General features: G+C 49.3%; 1 protein-coding gene across 2 annotated transcripts in view; it reads left to right on the top strand.

Moving 5' to 3' along the window:
• Positions 1-384: 384 nt before the first annotated feature.
• LOC125947382 (uncharacterized) overlaps positions 385-20634 on the top strand; it is a 95782-nt gene continuing 75532 nt past the window's right edge. The window contains exons 1-2 of one of the 2 annotated variants that reach the window (XM_049672016.1): positions 385-532; positions 796-863. In XM_049672016.1, coding sequence (XP_049527973.1) covers positions 486-532; positions 796-863 — 115 coding nt within the window. In that variant the 5' untranslated portion in view covers positions 385-485. The remainder of the gene's footprint in view (positions 533-795; positions 864-20634) is intronic. The other variant, XM_049672017.1, reaches the window with a different exon arrangement.

The raw sequence follows: 20634 nt of genomic DNA, 5'->3' as shown, positions 1-20634 counted from the left end.
GTGAAGCAGAGCCAGGCGCTATGACGGCGCCAGTGGCATTCTAGGAGTCGCACTTTGATGGCACACGTACTGAGGCGCATACATTGTGGGACCACAGAACGCTAAATGCAACAGCGGAAGGTAGAAGGTTGCCTTTGCTCCCCCACCAAGGTGCTTGAGTGTAGCGTCGACGGCGTGTCCCCTTGGCTTCGTCAATTTCGCAGCCAACTCTCTAACCGTACGTCCGCAACCCACGCGTGCGTCGTCGATAGCAGAGCACCACGACAACAACGATGGCATTGAGCCTACAGCATTCGTATAACTACTATCGCAATAAAAATGTATTTGATTTATTATGTTGAAATTTTACCATATAATCTCACAATGTTCCACATTTATAGATATTCCGTCAACTGGATGACGTCCTAGCCATTTCTGACGCCGACAACGACGGAGTTTTCGAGTGCCTGGAGGCCATACGCACCGACTATCAAACAGAACCGAAAATGGCGACATACGTGTTCTTGTTCAAGGGGCACCACGGCACAGAGAAGTATTGAAATGGCAACTGGTTACCTTACTCTAATAACATCCTGTCGTCGCTTTCATAGCCAATAACTATGCATATTCTTTTCTAACTTCGCAACAAGAATGTATATATACTTTCGAAGTATATAAACTTACAAAATTTGTTTCTAGAGATTAGATAATGTTTTTGATAACTCCAGAAATAGCTGTAAAAAAGGTTGATAAGACTCTTGGGCGCTGCGTATATATTTGTGGCAGTAAATCACTCTACATTTTACGCCATTTCAGAAAAAATGTCACTTTCCACGTAACGCCGGGCGCAACTCCGGATAAAATCACCATGTATTTCGACAACCGTAAGTGAAATCTACTAGGAGAATGGAATTTCCTATGGACGTACAATTTTACTTTTTAGGTATAAGGCGGGCACCAATAGCACCCAAAGGAATTACTAACGTTACTAGCATCGGGGCAGAGAACGCGATTGCTTCTCCATTGTCAATTTTTCTACAAATGTTGGGCTGCGAAGTTGGAAGAGCGGCCCTTGCACGAGTCTATACGGTATCTGAAATATTATTTAATTTTTTTTTTCGGCCTAATCATCCATGATCCGTGTGTACACGGAATATCAGATGGAATGTTGTCGCAGTTTTCGTGGTGTCGCGTGACAGAGAGGCAAAGAGTGGAATTTTGGAATAGCTTTACCTTATCGCAACCATCATTTGTTACAATAATCATGTTCATACGACATGTACAAGTCTCCTAACTGACCATTTTTTTTTGATGACACGGTTACAAGATAGTGAGATCCTAGCTACGCAGACACCGGGTGAAGTCCGCAAAAAAGGCCTGGTCTACAAAAATCTTATAGGCGTGTTACTACATATGAGAACCTAAGTATCAACCTCAGTTTAATAAGAACACAGAGTAAATTATTACTATGAGTATTGTTTTCCAGAAGTCATGCGGCTAGTTAAAAAAAACACAACTCATGTTGCAGACAGATTGAGCAATTAAGCCACTGAGTGCCGAAGCTGGTAAACGACCGGGTTTAACAAAGGCGGACATATTGTCGTGCACGGCGATTTGCCGGATAAGTGGTATTGTTGGCCTAAAGAACTATTCCTTTATACGGTGGAAACGGCTATACATTGGGCGAGCTTAGATAAAGTCTTAAACAATCTCACTAGTGCGCTCACTTGAGGGATAGTTTTATTCTCATTTATATTACTATGTCGTTTGAAGAACATTTGTGCACCCGATTCGGCACTTATATGCCATGAAACAACGCAGTGGTCACATTTCGCACCTATTTCACCAAATACTGGCAAAAATAGCAGGGCAATATGTGCAGTTTAAAAACAAAAACACACACACGACAGCTGGTAAGAATAAAAACATAATGCTGCTCGCTAAGTGCTTTATGATTCAAGCTTCTCCACGCTAAAGATCATCCGTGGGTGGCAGTTAAAGCTCTTAACTAAAAAGTGCTGCTTTGCATTGAAAATACTACTGTCTTCGCATTTTGAAGCTTTCAATACAATGCGTCATTAAATAACCAACACAACAGTAGAAGTTATCGTAACCCGCATACGAGGCATAAATAAAGGCAAGCGAGGGACACGCGGCGTCCGTAATATTTGGCAAACAATGGGTGAAGCAAGACTGTTGCCATATATCACTTGAGTCTCACCAATATTTGGCGTACACCTACTCCTTATAGCACCTATGCTGAACAAGAAATCACGTATACCCTCCCAGCTAAATTCTTTTAGAAATAAGTTTGTAGGTGTGCACAGTTGTCACGAAAAGCAATGTGAAATTACCCTCTGTGAATTATGTCATATTTAAATGTTAATATCAGCTGTTCTTTGTATTTTGCAAAATGCTCATCTAACCCCATGAAATAATTCTGCTAAAAAGTTTGTAAAACCAGTTATGTGTCAATGGGGCAGCCACCCGGTGAAGCTGCCGATTTCAGTAGCTTTTTGCATCTAACTTTATTTGAATAGCACAAGGATATGGCGGCGATTCGGGCGGATATGCAACACTAAGCAGTGATCCTGGGAAAACACAGGGGAGGCGGCAGATGGAAATTCAAGACGATGAGCAGAACAAGAACAAGGTGAAAGCAGCAGCCCAAGTTCTACAAGTAGACTTGTCTCTTGCAAGGTGATATATCCTCTATGTCGCCTTGAAAAAGACAACTCCACTTGTCGGAACGCTGGCTCCTCCTATCACCTTGTCCTCGTTTTCTTCATCGACTAGGCAGTGATGCGTCATTAACGTTTGCTGAATTATCTGCTATCAAGCTCGATATTTAGCTGGGAAACATGCACCCACTAAGTTAGCTTTTATCGCATTGCGTACTTATCAAACAAAATTTATATATTTTTGCAGATACTGAAGAGAAACACGAAGCGCAATATTTATACACGGATTATAAGACCTGCGGTATTGTTAAAGGCTCCTACGAAGGAGAAAGTAAGCAAAAATGTTTCATTCCTGCTCCAAAAGACTTTTTTGGTTCAAACAACCCTTCTGGAGGACCGTGTGAGGTCATTTTATGACACTTGAATACCTGCAAATTCTTAAAATAATGAAGCCAAAATATAAGTAGCATTAGCTCGCCCGTAGGCATTTGTACACTTCCCTAGAATTTCAGTGTATTATCAGTGCAGGGGTTGATAATATTACTACAATATTTTTTAATATTCCATAATAGCAAGGTGCGCAATGAGTGCATTACAAGATAGTGATAACCCTTACTGGGTTCATTTGCAAAACATTGTTGTATGGTATTTATTAACATTAGGTTTATTGAGGCGTACAGTGCAGGGTGTGTGCCAATACGCTGATAAGAGCCTGTTGTACGTTTTCCATGTCCGCGCACTGGCTCCCTAAGCGCCCTTAAACCTCCTCACCTGGCCTCTTCGCATGTCATTCTGCGCTTAATAGCGCCCTCTCTGTCAAAGCGTCCGCGAGCCGCGTGCGGAACAATCGCTGACGTATCGTGTGCACGTTGATTAAAATGTGTAAAAATCTGTTTGCGCGGATAATGTAGCTGCTTGGGACAAAGGACACAATAATTATAAAGCAGCGGATGCTGAATGTGAAGTTGAATAGGGGCATTAGTCTGGCCTAGAAAAATAATTGTTGTGGTTTGCACTAAACTGACCATTAGTGCGCTTCCAAATGTAGAATAGGGTGGCGTGTAATATAACTACAATATGTAGCAAAAGCGCAAGGAAGCATCTTATGATAAATGCGAGCACTATGGTACGCTGGTTCGTGTCTCGTACACATTTTTTTTTTTCAATGGATGTTACTTACGGCAGGCTGTTTTGTTCAAGGTAGTACTGAAGGCGTCACTGAAGCTTGAATTCATTAGATAGAAATAGGTCCACAGATAAACGAGCTGCTCTATCGGACGCTACGCTACAGCATCGTATACTCTAACGATGATTATGGTGATAATGATGATTTATTTGAATCACATTTGAAATAGGATAGCGACCAACAGTCACTTAGCCTTCTTGAGGTAATCCGGAAATTTATAAATATTTAACACTCAACCATTTTGTTTATCTGTCCTTCATCGTTCCTCTCGTAATTGAAATATCTGAATCTACCTTGTAGAGTTACCCATTTCTCTAACGAATACGGTGCTATAAATTTCTTTCTTGATTTGTTCCCCCCAATACTCTGAATCTCTTTCGTATCCCAACTGCTGACCGTTTAATTCTTCCATCGGCTCTAAGTTCCAATGTTTCTGGAGGGAGAATGGTACCTACGGGTCTCGCTGGGCCAATAGCTTCGAATGCCATTACAACGTGCTGAGTTGTGTTCACGTGTTCACTGCACAGACACAGGCGTCATTATGTTGCGAATATTTCCACCGGTATGGTCCTTAGGCAGCTGGCTCACGCCTCAAATTCCAAGACTGCCCTTTTTGTTATCATTGTAAAGGGGTGTATGCAACTGTTAAGCAGGTAGCGTCAAGCGCAACCGAGAAGTCCGGCGACTCAGAGCAGGAATGGCTGGATGCCCGAGCCGCTCACACTCGTGCCAAGCACTGGCTATCTGGTTGGCTCAGTGGTTGCACTGCAGGCATCGAATATTGTTGTTGCCTATCTCGTTTGTCGGCATCGAATAGACGATTTGGCTGGCCTTGCTCGTGCGCTCTTCTTCTTCATTACATCATATACATTCTCATGTTTGCCTCTTTCTTGCGAATCTTGCAAGAAAGAGGTAATCTTGTAAGGAAGAAGAAGTGCCGGTTAGCCAGGTGCATCTCCGGTGTATGAAATACGACGAAGAAGTGCCGGTCAGTCAGGCGCATCACCAGCGCTTTTACGCACGGGGCTTGTCCTGACTGCTCGCAGGGTTCTGACTGCCGCACCGAGTTCGACCTCTCAATCCTGTCAATAAACACCTTGAAATTTGGTGGAGAGTGCTGGGTACGACTCCATCAACGCTAGAACTTCGAAGCCGAACCCTTCAATCATCTCGCCCATGCCGGACGATCCAGCCCAGTCTTCTCGAACCATGCCTGACGATCCAGCCCAAGAAGCTGCAGTCACGGCACCAATTGTCATCTGTCCTGGCGTGCAGCGTCAGCGGGATCCTGCGATTTTTGCGGGTACCGGTGATCAGGACGTCGAGGACTGGCTCGCCTCGTACGACAGAGTCAGCAGGCACAACCACTGGGACGATAGGGAAAAGCTCAACAACGTAATTTTCTACTTGAGCCACGTTGCGCACTTGTGGTATCGGAACCACGAATCCGACATCTCGACATGGTCGGCGTTCAAGACCAACTTCACGGAAATCTTTGGTCGTCCTGCTGTACGTAAACTTCAGGCCGAACAACGCTGCGCGGACGCGCCCAGCAACCAGGTGAGAATTTCATCAGCTATATCGAAGACGTCGTTAATCTGTGCAACAGAGTCGACGCAACGATGCCAGACGCCGATAAGATCCGGCATATCCTCAAGGGAATTGAGGACGACGCCTTCCAGATGTTGGTCGCCCGGAACCCGACCACAGTGTCTGTCGTCATTGCGCTGTGTCAAAGTTACGACTAACTTCGAAGGCAGCGAGTTGTCACACGACACCCGCCCTCAGAATACGCCCCTGTCTCAGGTCTGACGCTAGGTGTTGACGAGTCGCCTCTAATGCACCAGATAAAGGAGTTCGTGCGAGAAGAAGTTGCTCGGCAGCTTTCCCTGGTGCCCTTTACGAACGCGCAACCACACTCCTCACTGACACTGGGGTTACAGACCGTCATCAAGGAGCAAGTCGCTGAGTGCCTGCCAGCTGCTATTCCACCGCCTACAGTCGCGGCGCCCTTGACATACGCTGACGTCGCAGCAAGGCCGCCCTTCACTCCACGTCCACCTCTCCAAGCTGTTGCGCGACCGCCCCCTATTCCCTTCTCGCCACCTGCACCGCAGCTACCACGCCAGCCAAATCCTTGGCGCACAGCCGACAATCGCCCAATTTGCTACCATTGTGGTATTCCGGGACACGTTGCCCGCTTTTGTCGACGCCTTATGCAGCCTACTTATGATTACCGCCTACCCATGAACAGTTACGCCCCTCGACAGCTACAATCCCCTGTGCCGCCAGATGAAACCCCTGTTCCCTACACTACTCGTCGTTCGCCATCCCCACGCCGCCGTTCCATCTCACCGATGAGACGCCGGCCAAGCCCTCTGCCTCAGGGAAACTAAGTGTCGCAGTTCCCGAGGCGAGAACTGCGTCCCCTTCGCTTTACCCAAGGCCTCGAAATCACCCCTGCAACGTAATTGAGGTATACGTCGAAGGGATTCCAACATTCGCACTGGTCGATACGGGCGCAGTAATCTCGGTGTTACGCGCAGGACTTTGCCGACGGATAGGAAAAGTAATCACGTCGCTTTCCGGACTGTATTTGAGTACTGCGAGCGCACAGCCTGTCGAACCTTTGGGAGCCTGCACTGCTCGTGTTGTAATCGCGGAATCTCTTCATGTCATTGAGTTCGTTGTCCTGCCGTCCTGCTCCCACGATGCCATTCTAGGCTGGGATTTCCTTTCGTCTAACAATGCCATCATTGACTGCGCCCGCGCCGAGGTGGAGTTGTCGTTTCCTTCCGCTACAGCCATGGACCAAGATCCTGTGACGCCTACAAAAATGATTGTGGCCGAAGTTACCGATATCCCTCCTCAGTCCGCCGCCGTCGTCTCTGTGTCTTGCGTATCTGCACGTGACGCAACCGTCTTATTCACGCCATGTGACTTGTTCGCCCGTCACCGTTTCCTTCCGCTGCCCTTTGCCGTCATCGCCATCAGTGCTAGCCGTGGTGTGATGTGTGTATGCAACGTGTCTTTCCTGCCGGTTACATTGCATCGCGGAGAGTGCCTCGGTTACGCTGAAATTGTGGATTCTTCAATGCTCTTCGATGCTCCCGACACCGCGCATTCGACATCCCTCGCCGCGCTCGACAATGCGACTCGACCGCCGTTGGAGTGCTTCCAACCGTCAATCTCCGGTGATTTGACAACCGCACAACGCGCGCAACTTGTGAGCCTGCTACGCGAATTTGCCGCTTCCTTCGACTGCCATCAACATTCTCTCGGCCGCACCACCACAGTGTCGCACAGCATCGACACCGGTTCGCACGCCCCACTCCGGCAGCGTCCTTACCGTGTCTCAGCTTCTGAACGCCACGTCATCGACGAACGATATGCTTCGGCGTGGCGTGATTCAGCCGTCCCATAGCCCGTGGGCATCGCCTATTGTCCTCGTAAAAAAGAAAGATGGTTCTATTCGCTTCTGCGTTGTTTACAGACGTCTTAACAAAATTACGCGCAAAGACGTATATCCCCTACCGCGCATAGACAATGCTCTTGACTGTTTGCAAGGTGCCGAGTTCTTTTCCTCTTTGGACTTGCGGTCTGGATATTGGCAAGTCCCCATGGCAGAGGCTGACCGCTCCAAAACCGCCTTCGTTACACCGGACGGATTATACGAATTTAATGTCATGCCATTCGGCCTATGTAATGCGCCCGCTACGTTCGAACGTATGATGGACAGTATCTTGCGCGGTCTCAAGTGGCACACGTGTTTGTGCTACCTAGATGATGTCGTTGTCTTCTCACCTGATTTCTCGACTCACCTCCAACGACTAAGAGAGGTATTAAGCTGTCTGACTAAGGCTGGCCTGCAACTTAACATCAAAAAATGCTTCTTTGCTGCTCGTAAGCTTACCATCTTAGGCCACGTCGTATCCAAAGAAGGCGCGCTTCCGGATCCTGCAAAACTCCGTGCAGTTGCCGAGTTCCCCAAGCCCACTAATCTGAAGACACTACGCAGTTTCGTCGGTCTCTGCTCATATTTTCGCCGCTTTGTGAAGAACTTCGCCATGATCATCGCCCCTTTGACTCAACTGCTGGCTGGAGACAACGCCCTATCCGCCTGGTCGAAAGCATGCGATCACGCGTTCACGACCCTTCGCCATCTGCTCACCTCTCCTCCTATTCTGCGGCATTTTGACCCCGATGCCCCAACTGAAGTCCATACAGATGCTAGTGGAGTCGGCCTTGGGGCGGTTCTTGCCCAACGCAAAAGTGGTCTTGTGGAATACGTCGTTGCTTATGCTAGCCGCACGCTGACAAAGTCGGAGCTAAACTACTCTGTTACAGAAAAGGAGTTTTTAGCCATACTGTGGGCCCTTACGAAATTTCGACCTTATTTATACGGCCGCCAATTTGATGTAGTAACGGACCACCATGCGCTGTGCTGGCTCTCTCATTGAAAGACCCCTCTGGCCGCCTCGCACGCTGGGCACTCCGTTTGCAAGAGTACGACATCCGGGTTGTGTACCGCTCTGGACGCAAGCACACCGATGCCGACGCTCTCTCCCGCTCGCCAATATCACCTGACCCTGATCCTGACAGTCTTTGCACACTCTACTTTGTCCTCTCAGCACTTGCCATCGATGACATGCGCTCTGAGCAGAGCAAATACCCGTGGATTTCTTTGCTTTTGGAGTTTCTCTCTGATCCTACCACTGTTACGGCGTCTAGGACTCTACGGCGGCAGGCGCATCACTTTGTTATTCGCGACCACCTCCTATACCGTCGCAATTATCTCCCCGAGGGTCGGCAATGGCTCCTGGTAATACCGCGTCATCTTCGGGCTGATTTATGCGCATCGTTTCACACTGATCCCCAATGTGCACACGGTGGCGTGTTAAAGACCTACACCCGCCTTAGGCTCCGGTATTACTGGCCTGGCATGTACAAGTTCGTTCGGAAGTACGTCCGCTGCTGCCTCGACTGCCAGCGCCGAAAGTCGGCCCCTACTTCCACTGCCGCACCCTTGCAGCCGCTTCCTTGCCCATCCCGTCCTTTTGATCGGGTCGGAATCGACCTTTACGGCCCGCTTCCTTGTACTGGTGCTGGTAACCGCTGGATTATCGTTGCAGTGGATCACCTCACACGCTATGCAGAAACCGCTGCACTTCCATCTGCAACTGCCCAAGATGTTGCATCCTTCATACTGCGGCATTTTGTTTTTCGTCATGGAGCCCCTTGGGAACTTCTCAGTGATCGAGGCCGCGCATTTCTATCTGAAGTCGTGACGTCGCTTCTGAAGGAGTGTCACATCATCCACAGGACCACTAGCGCATACCATCTACAGACGAACGGGCTGACGGAGCATTTCAACCGTAATCTTGGTGACATGCTCGCCATGTACGTCGCGTCCGACCATTCCAACTGGGACGCTGTGCTTCCGTTCGTCACGTTCGCCTATAATACTGCCACTCAAGCTACCATTGGTTTTTCTCCGTTTTTCTTACTGTATGGCCGTGAACCTTCCTGCACCATCGATACCATGCTACCCTACCAGCCTGATTCATCGGAATGTGTTCCTGTGTCTCGAGCTGCGCAGCATGGTGAAGAATGCAGACAACTCGCCCGTTGTCTTACCACCGCAGATCAGACACAACAGAAGCTCCGTCGTGGTGGCTCTGTTCCCCCAAGCTTCCCTTCCGATTCGTTGGTTTGGCTGTGGGTTCCACCTGTAGCTCCCGGCCTTTCTTCTAAGCTGCTCCCAAGATATCATGGAGCTTACCGTGTAATTGCACAAACTTCCCCCGGGAATTATGTCGTCGAGCCTGTGTCACCGTCCTCTGATCAGCGCCGTCGCGGTCGCGAAACGGTTCACGTAGATCGGCTCAAGCCCTTCTACGATCCCTCTATGTTACCGTATGCTTAGATCGCCAGGATGGCGTCTTTTTCTCCGGGGGACAAATGTAAGGAAGAAGAAGTACCGGTTAGCCAGGTGCATCTCCGGTGTATGAAATACGACGAAGAAGTGCCGGTCAGTCAGGCGCATCACCAGCGCTTTTACGCACAGGGCTTGTCCTGACTGCTCGCAGGGTTCTGACTGCCGCACCGAGTTCGACCTCTTAATCCTGTCAATAAACACCTTGACAATCTTGCAAATCTTGCATCTCATATACTTTCTCTGTTTCCTTTTTTGATGAGTCATGGTTGCCTATTTACACTTTCAGAAACACTGTATCTGGCTGTCAAGTTCCTTGACCTCGTTCTTCTTTTCTGTGCCCCCTCTTCTGAAGCACAGATATTCGTGTACTTTACCCGCCCAATTATTGTTACCGCTTTTTCATCATCGTCAGCCTATTTATGTCCACTGCAGGACGAAGGCCTCTTCCTGCGACCTTCAATTATTCCTGTCTTGCGCTAGCTGGTTCCAACTTGCGCCAGCACATTTCCTAACTTCATCACCCACCTAGTTTTCTGCCTTCCTCGACTGCGCTTCCCTTCGCTTGGTACCCATTCTGTAACTCAAATGGTTCACCGGTTATCCATCCTACGCAGTACATGGCCTCCCAGCTCCATTTTTTTTCTCTTAATGTCCATTCGAATATTGGCTATGCCAGTTTGCTCCCTGATCCAGACCGCTCTCTTCCTGTCTCTTAACGTTAGGCTTAACATTTTTCGTTCAATCGTTTTTTGTGCGGTTCTTAACTTGTTCTCAAGCTTCTTTCTTGACCTCCAAGTTTCTCCCCCATATGTGAGCATCGGTATAATGCATTGATTGTACATGTCACCATGTTGCTGAGTCTTTATTCAAAACTAATTTTGCTTTGGGCTTCTCTGAGATCAAACAAGGCCCAACCCATGTCAACCTATGCCATCCACCTTTCACGTTTCACCGTGGGTCTCCAGAGCCAACGGGCATAACGATACTTTGTTAACTTCCAACCCTGACCAGATGTCCGATCTTAAGTACAACAAGGTATTTGTAAACGCTAGCGCTGGTACCGTTACTTCCTTTCCACATTTCTCGCACCACCTCATATTCATTACAGCCCCAAGTGCCCTCTTGCATTATTGCTTCATTCCGCTACCTTATTCATTCTTAGATTACCTTGGTGGGTGCTTGAGTAGGTTTCACTGTGTTGATGTGTACACGGCCGCTATTTATTTTACTTGACAATGGGTGTGACTTGCAGTTGAATTGATAGCACATCATTATGGTCCCTTCTTTAGAGATCATATTTGCTGATTTATATGCGCAAATCATAATACCTACATTTGTCACTGTATTGCCAGAAATATTGAAATATCTCTGTAAATATTTTTCGTTGACCGCTGGCAGCACTCTGTTACCCGCCTACGTCAGCCCTGGGTCCTTCTCTTGCACTATATGTCCATTACGGATGTGAGATAGCTAATGAATAGCTAATACGCTCATTTCCAATTTTTTTATGTCCTTGACATAAAGCTTGAACAACAATGGAGAAAAAGAAGGGACCATATCTCCTACAGTCCAGGGTGAATTTTGACAACTTACCTGCATTTCCGGCCTTCCTATATAAATTGTACTCGGTATAGCTCCATCAGCAGCTCCACGAAATAGTCATCTATGCCCTCTTGCTTGAAGATATCCTGCAGCAATTCCCTGTCTACATTGTCTTGACCCTTCTATTGTCGTTATTTATCGCCGATGTGCGGGAATAAAAGCACTTAAGAGGCTATGATCCTAGTTAGCTTGCGACACTGCGCGATCCCTCATTGGTTGTTGAATGCTCGCGAATGGCGTAGCAGTTAAAATGTCGTGCTGTTTAGAGTGAAGCTCGTGCAGCATTTAGTGTTACATAATCCCTGTTTATAAAGATATCCTGTCCTAAACGCATCTATCACATACTTAACCTAAGCCATCTTTTCTTTCAGGGTGCCTACTGTTCGTGTCCAGGGACATGGCAGAAGACGTACCAGAGCACTGCTTAACAAATTTTGCAGACATATGCAGGGTTGCAGTGAACATGTACAGCAAAGAGCTTTGTCCGGATGACGAATAATACATTTCAGTGCTGCAACTAAATTTTAGGGCTAAGTTTTGAAGTTCCAGTTTTTTTACGTGCGCCAAATTTCATTTAATCATTTCTAATGCTCCAACGTGTTTTCTTGCGACACACAGTTTAGCTGAACTGTGTTAACTGTGTAAGCAAGGTAGAAATTGCAAGCAATAAAGCAGATGTAGTTCAAAAATATTTCAAGTCATCAACGTCTAGTCGTACCACGGAATTTATTGTTCAAACTAAAGTTGAATGCAGATTGTGGAGTGGTTCAAACACTAACACTACAGCGCTTCCATAAAATTGACAGGCTTACGCCAAAGACGAAAGCCAACGTGAAGACGAAAGCCTGCGCGCTTAAGAGACATTCATTAAATTACTTGACATTCTAAGTCGAATGTGTTGTTACTTTTTATTACTTTTTTTTGACCGAAGGTCTTGGGTTCGAGTGCTTTGATTAACTGTATAATAACTAACTGTGACTTAATTAACTTCGCCTTAACGACAAAGGTGGTAGGTTCGCGCAGCAACAGAATTGCTGCGCGAGCGCTGCCAGCTTACTCAGTGAAAACGATGACGACGGTGACCCGCACACCATCAAATTGTTGCGTGAGCGTGTGCATATACGTAAGACACGATCCAGGGTCGGTGTAGTACGCGAGTTACTACACCGAGTCGGCATCGTTTACGATTTCGCATCGACGACATGGTTTTAGCTCAACGACGTATAAGGTCCATTGAAGGATGAGACATATAAGGCTTTCGCCTTAAACCATATTCCACGCCCGACGCAGTACCCCCGTGGCTATGACGCTGCACTGAGGTCACAGGTGGTCACGAGGTCACAAGTTCGACCTTAGCCGCTGCGGCCAGATTTCGATGAGGGCGAAATCCAAAAACGTTCATGTACCGTGCATTGGGTGCATTCTAAAGAACACCATCTGCTCAAAATAATGTCAATTCCCCCGTTATGGCGTAATACCCCACGTAATACCCCAAAATATATTTTCCGTAATTAAAATATTCGACTTGTCCCCTATGGCCCAGGTATTGCGAAGCCAGTACTTTTCTGTCTAAACACGTATGTTTTGGAATTTAAATATAGAGCATAATGACCCCTTTATTTAGATTCGAATTCTACTTCAGCGCTGCACTTACGAGTGAAGACCCTGTACATCCTGCTGACATGCAGCTGGACATCACAAATCCCGTGACTCAGAAAAGCAATATCTGCAAGGCTTTCGACATCAAAAAGAGTGTTTTGAACACTCTAGTACATTATATTTTATGTTCAGTCCACTATTGTTTCAAACAATAATGTAGCAATGGCGCTGACATAGGTGTTCCGGATTTTGTAGGGATTTGAGTTTTTATGCTGCCTTCTCTATTACAGAGACTGATTTCGGTTTGGAATATCTTATTTATTAGTCTAATCGGTGGTGGAAAGACCGAAGAGTAAGTGCAACAGGCGTACAGGGCTCTTGCGCTGCAGTTTTAGGTATAGTAGCGGTGCCTGGTGGCAGCAAAAAAAGCTGGCTGGGTAGTACCAGGTTGGGTGGTAGTGAGCCCTGGCTGTGGCGAAGCACGTTTCTAGCCTCAAGCCTGATTCACATGGCGCGATTTTCACACAGCGACACAGCGAATTCCGTCGCTCAGCTACCGCCGCGACGTCGCGGGTTATTCGTGACGGGATTCTTACATGTTGATCGCTCCGTTGCTGAGTCGCAGTGATCGGGGCAATGTGGGCGTAGCAACGTGACGTAACAGCAAGCGCCGTCTAAATAGGCGCTTTCATGTTTTACCGCGCATTGGAAGCTCAGCGGAGCAATGTCACGCACCAGTTTGAATGACGTTTTAGCAGATAGTACCCACCAGCGCCTGCGGCTCAGGAGCTTCATGAACAATTCATTCGAAGGGACGCTGGCATCAAGAAGCACTACCAACGCCACCTAGGTGGCGTTCACCGTACTCAGCACAGCGGAGCGTGGCCTCCGCAATTAGCTCTGAAAATGTTTCTGAAGTTGATCGCGGAGGCTGCAATTACGACGCGCTGTACGCGCTGATTTGACTCGGTGACGATTCAGTTACGTGCTTTGTCTTGCGCGTTGTATTAGTGTGTCAGTTACGTGCTTCGTCTTTCGCGTTGTGCTAGCGTGTGCAGCGTAGTGCAGCTTCCATATGCACGACGGTTGCTCATGGTCATCGACGTTGGTAGTCGTGATGGAGGAGACGTGCCACCAGGCGTCAGCGTGGGTGCATCAACGCCTAAGGGCGCTTTAGCCACAAAACACCAATAGACATTATATATCAATGTGCAATAAACATTACACTACTTCTGTGAAGACACGTTTCACTTTCGTGTTCTATACCGATTCCTATATAAGAGGGATCAACCACATTTTTTTGTTTTCTCCAGCTCACATGATCCGTTTAAAAGGAGACACTGCACGCTATCCAGGTCGGGGACGGAACGCCGCGTGCCGCAGAGTGGACGCATATCACGTCGGCTCTGCGAATTTTGTGAATTTTGACCCGGACCACCTCCTCTCGCCGCCGACAGCCTGTGGGATATGGAAGTGCTCATCGGAGGGTCCATACGGACCCAAACTTCAAATTGGTCGAATTTTTCGCCACTTATTGACTTGTAACGAGACGAAGTGAGCGTCGGCCCGCTAAGCCTACCGGCAAGCCTGGCTCGCCTCGGCGAGTGACGGGTTGCCAGGCCTCACGGCGGGGCCCGTAACTCCACGATGAATCCTACTGACCCATCATCGAGCTCGTGCACGGACCGCGACATGGACTCGCGGCCGGACGACGACCAATACGACACCCCACTCCCGGCCGACGGCGATGATCTTGACGAACTTGCATCGGCGAGTGATGACAACGACCGTGGCACAACCACTCAGCCCCGGGGGACCGAGGAATCCGCTGATGACCAGGATGCAAACTGGACATTGGCGTTGTCACGTCGCTCCCGACAGAAGCCAACTCGATGCGAACGCGAGCGGGCAGCAACGCAGCAGCAAACCGGGCAAGCTGCGACCCCGAACGCCACCGGGAACGCTCCAACAATAACGGACTCCACGGCGCCGCGCCAGCTGTGACCAAAGCTGCCGCCATTGACAAGAAGCGACATTAAAATCGTAATGCGACCGAAGAAAGGCCTAGCCATCAAGTAATACTCCACACATCAAATCTCTCGCGCCATACTGGCCGCTTGCAAATCCCACCCCCACTGCACGGGCAACGACTTCATTGTACGAACCCGACCCGGATCTAACATCATCGAGAGTACACCGCACGAAGAGACAGCGCGTGTACTCCGTCGAGTGGACACGCTGGCCATGGGCGGTAAAGACTACGCGTTCAACACATATGTGGCTGCCCCAGAAGGCACGCTGCGTGGTGTCATTCATGGCGTCGATCCGAAAACACCACCAGAGGAGCTCTTGGCAAATCTACGTGTACGCACGCAAGGCGTTACTGTGCACAGTGCCCGAATGCTAGGAGATTTCAACACAGCAGTCATCACCTTCGAGTGTCCTATGATTCCTCGATACGTACTCTACTACGGAGGTGAAGTGGCATGCCACCCTTACAGACCTACCCAACAAGTCTGCCAGGTATGCCTGCAGCAAGGGCACAGATCCGACGTATGCCCAACCCCAAGAGCTCCCACGTGCCGCAACTGCGGCCGGCCTTCTCAATCCGCCAACGGAGCACCCCTGCCAACATGCTGAGTGACCTCACACACCAGATCACACAACAACTCACGCAGCAGCTTACACAGCAGCTTAATCAAGCCCTCCTGCACCAAAACACACAACTTAGTGCTCGACTAGACGCCATTGAAAATCGCCTTGATGCGCACATCAGCGAACAAAGCAGCATAGCGCGTAAAAAGTGAGGCACTACAGGCACATCACCTGCCGCGACACAACCACCCCTAGCCCCCAGCCGCTTAATGCTGGCTCTCCAAATCCCTCATCCCACGTCTCAGCAATAGCACGGGCAGCGCAGCTTCCCCAAATCAAAAATCCTTAAAAATCTCGCAATGGAACTGCCGGGGCTACCGCCGCAAACGGGGTCTATTACAACAATTTATTCACAAACAACTGGTGCCGCCGGATATCATCGCACTGCAAGAGACAGGGACACTCCCCGCACTTACAAGATACGAGGTTTTTGGTGGCCCGGAAGAAAGAAAGGTGGCCGTTCTTGTAAACAAGACTCTAACAGTCATTGACTATGACACTATACCTAATACCAATGTTGACCATGTTATTCTCGAACTGCTCCAGCAAGGAAACAAGGAAAAAACCCCACCAAACAGAACATGTTCGTGCTGAATGTCTATAGCCGGCCTAGGCAATCGAACACGGATCTTCGGACTCTCATTAGCGAAGCCTGCCGTATCGCACAAGACAAAGAAATCGTCATACTAGGCGACTTGAACGCACACCACCACAAGTGGGGCTACAGCTAGGAAAACATGCCAAAAGCAGGCAATTAGATGTGGCTATAGACGATTTTAAGTTAGACTTGCTTAATGACCCGGGTGCACCCGCACCCACGCGACTCGGAAACAGCATATGCCAAGACACCAGTCCCGACCTCCCTCTAGTTCGGGGCAAGGCGACGTACAGTTGGGAAAACACACAAGAGACACTGGGCAGCGACCACTACATCATCAGAACGCAACTCACGGAGTGCGCCAAATGTCATCCCATGGGGCATGCAGGGATCACAGACTGGAACGCCTTTCGCAAAGAAAGCACCTTGACTCTCGAACGACTTACAAATCTCAGTGATTGGACTGCACAGCTACACAACTGAGAGACAAGTGCACCAAGAGCATAGCCAGAAAATTACAGAACCCAGAACTTGACGGCCATCTTTTCCACCTTTGGGAGGCACGTCGAAGCCTCATCAAGAGGTGGAAGACCCATAAGCACAATCGCAAGTTAAAGCTTAAAATCGCCGGTATCACAATCGAGGCGGAAAACTATGCGGCGCACTTTAACCGCCTTAATTGGGCTCAATTTAGCGACACTACAAAAATCGCTGGGCACGGCCCGGACCTGGCATATCCTAAAGTCACTCATCGACCCCACAAGAACGAAAAATGTAACGAACACAGCAGTAGCAAGACTCATCCACACCTACCCAGGCACTGAAGATGAGCTACTGGAGCCAATTCGATGCAAATGCTTTGGCTCCACCACCCCTCCTCCCTATCAGGGTTCGTACCAGGGGGGCCCAAATCACACCCTCGACAGCCCTATTACGGTTGGTGAGGTCTATGCCGCTATCCGCAGCTGCACTCGCAACGCGGCCACCGGTGCTGATCATGTCAACTATGGCCTCATAAGGAACCTCAGCGATGCAGCAGTGCAGGACCTCACAACGTTCCTCAACGCACACTGGGCACAAGGTACAGTTCCGCGCGAATGGAAGCATGCAGACATTATTCTGATCCCGAAATCAGGCAAGGCGCTTCAGATCGAGAATCTTCGACCTATCTTTCGGACCTCGTGCCTTGGCAAAATTTATGAGAGAGTGATTACCACCCGCCTCCAGAACTACTTAGAAGACCATTCACTCCTTCCTAATGCCATGTTTGGTTTCCGAGCGCGCTTATTAACCCAAGATGTTCTTCTCCAAATCAAAGAGAAAGTCATCGAGACAGCACCCCAACACGGGGCACACATCCTCTTGACCCTGGACATAAAAGGCGCTTTTGACAATGTTAGCCATCAGGCTGTCCTGCACGGACTAGCTGAACTCAACTGCGGCCATCAAACCTACGAATACGTCAAGACCTTCCCTTCCTTTCCAATCGCACTGCGACACTTCGATCTGCCTCACTAAGCGTCTCCAACAAAGGAACTCCACAGGGGTCTGTCATCTCCCCGCTGCTTTTCAATGTAGCTATGATAGGCCTCGCACGGAAACTCCAAAAAATTTAGGGAGTCCACCATGCACTTTATGCGGATGACATCACGCTATGGACCACACAGGGCTCCCTCGGAGAAAAAAGAAGCCAAGCTGCAACAAGCTGCCACCTGCGTGGAGGACTACGTACGTGAATGTGGCCTGGCCTGCTCCACAGAGAAGTCGGAGCTCACCCGCATCTGGCCCGGAAAGAGCAACAAACCCCACATCGAAGATCCCGGCCATCGACTACGCATTATACTGGCCGGACAAGAAATACCGGAGAAAGCTCTCGTTCGCATCCTGGGCATGCGGGTGCAGTCGAACCGTCAAAACAACCACACCCTCACCACCCTTCGCACCACCACTCTACAGGTCGCTCGTATGATTGCGCGCGTCACCACCCGTCGCCACGGCATGCGAGAGGAGGATACGCTGAAACTCGTCCGCAGCCTCATTGTCAGCAGAGTGACTTACAGCCTCCCCTATCAGCATGTCACAAAAGGGGAACAAGACCAGGTAGACGCCTTGCTACGACGGGCGTACAAGGCGGCCCTTAAGCTCCCTCTAGGAACCTCCGACAACAAACTCTTAAGCCTTGGCGTCCATAACACGTTTGAAGAGTTACGGGAAGCACAACTAGCCACTAAACTTTCCAGACTTACCCAGACTACCACCGGGAGGGACCTGCTGCGACGCCTTGGGCATGTGGGCCCCCTTCGAGACATCGCTGAACAACAATGTATTCCACCCAACCTCCGGGCCAATTACAAAGTAGGCCCCATACTCCGTAATACGGACCCGCAACTTCATCATGGGCGACGGGAGGCCCGAGTTGAAGCTCTTCGTAAAGACTATTCAAATAGGATCAACACAACATATGTAGAGGCAACGGTGTATGGAAATCGCAATAGGGCTGTAGCCACAGTTGTCGACCATTATCTTCGCGAAATCGGCAGTGCATCCATTCACTGCACCTCCATCACGGAGGCTGAACAAACGGCCATCGCATTAGCCATTGCCCACGGCAACAACCAGAGGCGGTCGCTTAACATCTTTACGGATTCCCAGGCAGCCTGCCGAAATTCCGTGCATGGGAGAGTCGGCAGAATAGCAATGAGTATTCTCCTAGGCACTCCAGATCTTATCGACCCCTTAGATACACGAAATCCTCCCATCCGGCATAGCATAATATGGACGCCGGTTCACATGGGACTAGAAGAGAACCGGGAGACAGACTGGGTGGCTCGAGGATACAGAATAGACCGAGCACTCCATGATCTGGCCCCGGAGGAGCCTACCCCGGTACCATGCGACTATGCAGCCATTTTGAATTACGACAAGGGAGTCAGGCGGATATATTCCCCTCCCCATAAAAACCTAACAAAGGAGGAGGCTATCAGTTGGCGCTTAATCCAGACTGGCACGTACCCCAACTTACGCATTCTTAACAAAATGAACGCAACGGTATACTCCGCGCGTTGTCCATGGTGCTCTGAGAAGCCAACGCTTTTACACACCACCTGGACATGCCGGGCCATCCCCAAACTGGCCCCTATAGACAAAGCGAGTGGGGAGCGGTGGGAGGAGCTGCTGGCCAGCGACAGCCTTGACGATCAACTCGGCTTGATCGACAGCGCGCGCAGAGCGGCAACTGCCTGTGGCGCCCTGGACTGAGGGCAGCCACCTCCGCTTGAATGGGTCCCATGAACTAAGTGGGCCCCACACCACAAACTCCATATATTCCGTCAAATAAATGTTTTTCTCCTCCTCCTCCTCTAGGTCGGGAGCAGACGCCGCCTTCAACATACGGCACGTACCCACTGGATTACCACCGTCGTGAACCTCTTCATCGCTACAAATTGTGCCACGTGCGTGCACATTCAATGGTCCCCTCTTCTGCAGAAGCAAATACTCCTCCAGGAGAAGCGTTGTGGCTTCGCTATATTACCGCAACAACGGGGTACTAAACAAAACCACCCCACCGACGCCGCACTAGCCGCGCGCTTATACTTGCGGTGTTGTGCATCGTTTCACTCGCAGAGGTTGCAGACTAAGCGATCGTAAAGTCTCAACACTTTCAAAGATAAAAAAATGGCGTACTCATACTATTTTCAAACAAGAAAATTTTAATATTTGGCTAGTTTCCACATTGTTTTTATTTAGCGATACAGGCTTGGATGCTTCGTGATCAGGGAATGATCTTCGGCGCCGCTGCGACGGAAATCGCGCTGTCGCAGACGCATGTGAAAGCTGTCAGCAAAAATTTCTCTACGACGTGCGCGGCAGAACGATTTGTTTTCAACCCAATCGCGCCATGTGAAACAGCCTCGAGTTTTGCGTCGATTCGCATGTTTTTCTGCCCTGTTGAGAGTGCGAAATGGCTCATCGCTTGTCACAGACCACGCTGCGAGCTGGGCGTAGCCTAGATTTACGAAAATGGATGCTCCGTATGCCGTGAGACGTAATCCTGGAAGCAGATCGAATTGGCGCCGCCGATCTGACTGAGAGACCCGGCTCCACCTCGAATAAGCGTCACTGTCATATACTGCCGCGTCGTGGGCTGCCACGAGCAAGAAGGCCTGAATCCCAACATAAGATTCGACCGTTTTCCTCCAAGGCCTCACGCAGCGGAACGTCGGGCGCGCTGGATAACTTCCCTACCTCATTACGAGTAGCAAAGGTTCGAGAGTTAAATGTGCTCATCCTTGACCTTAAGCCAGCACGTTAAGGCAGCGCAGCAAGGCGGTATTGATTACAGCACATCGATGTTCGAGCGCTTTCATTAAGGGCTCTATCAAGCGAGCAGCGCACG

This window comes from Dermacentor silvarum, chromosome 8, assembly GCF_013339745.2.
Source record: "Dermacentor silvarum isolate Dsil-2018 chromosome 8, BIME_Dsil_1.4, whole genome shotgun sequence".
Lineage (NCBI taxonomy): Eukaryota > Metazoa > Arthropoda > Arachnida > Ixodida > Ixodidae > Dermacentor > Dermacentor silvarum.
This window is presented reverse-complemented; position numbering and strand designations above follow the sequence as displayed.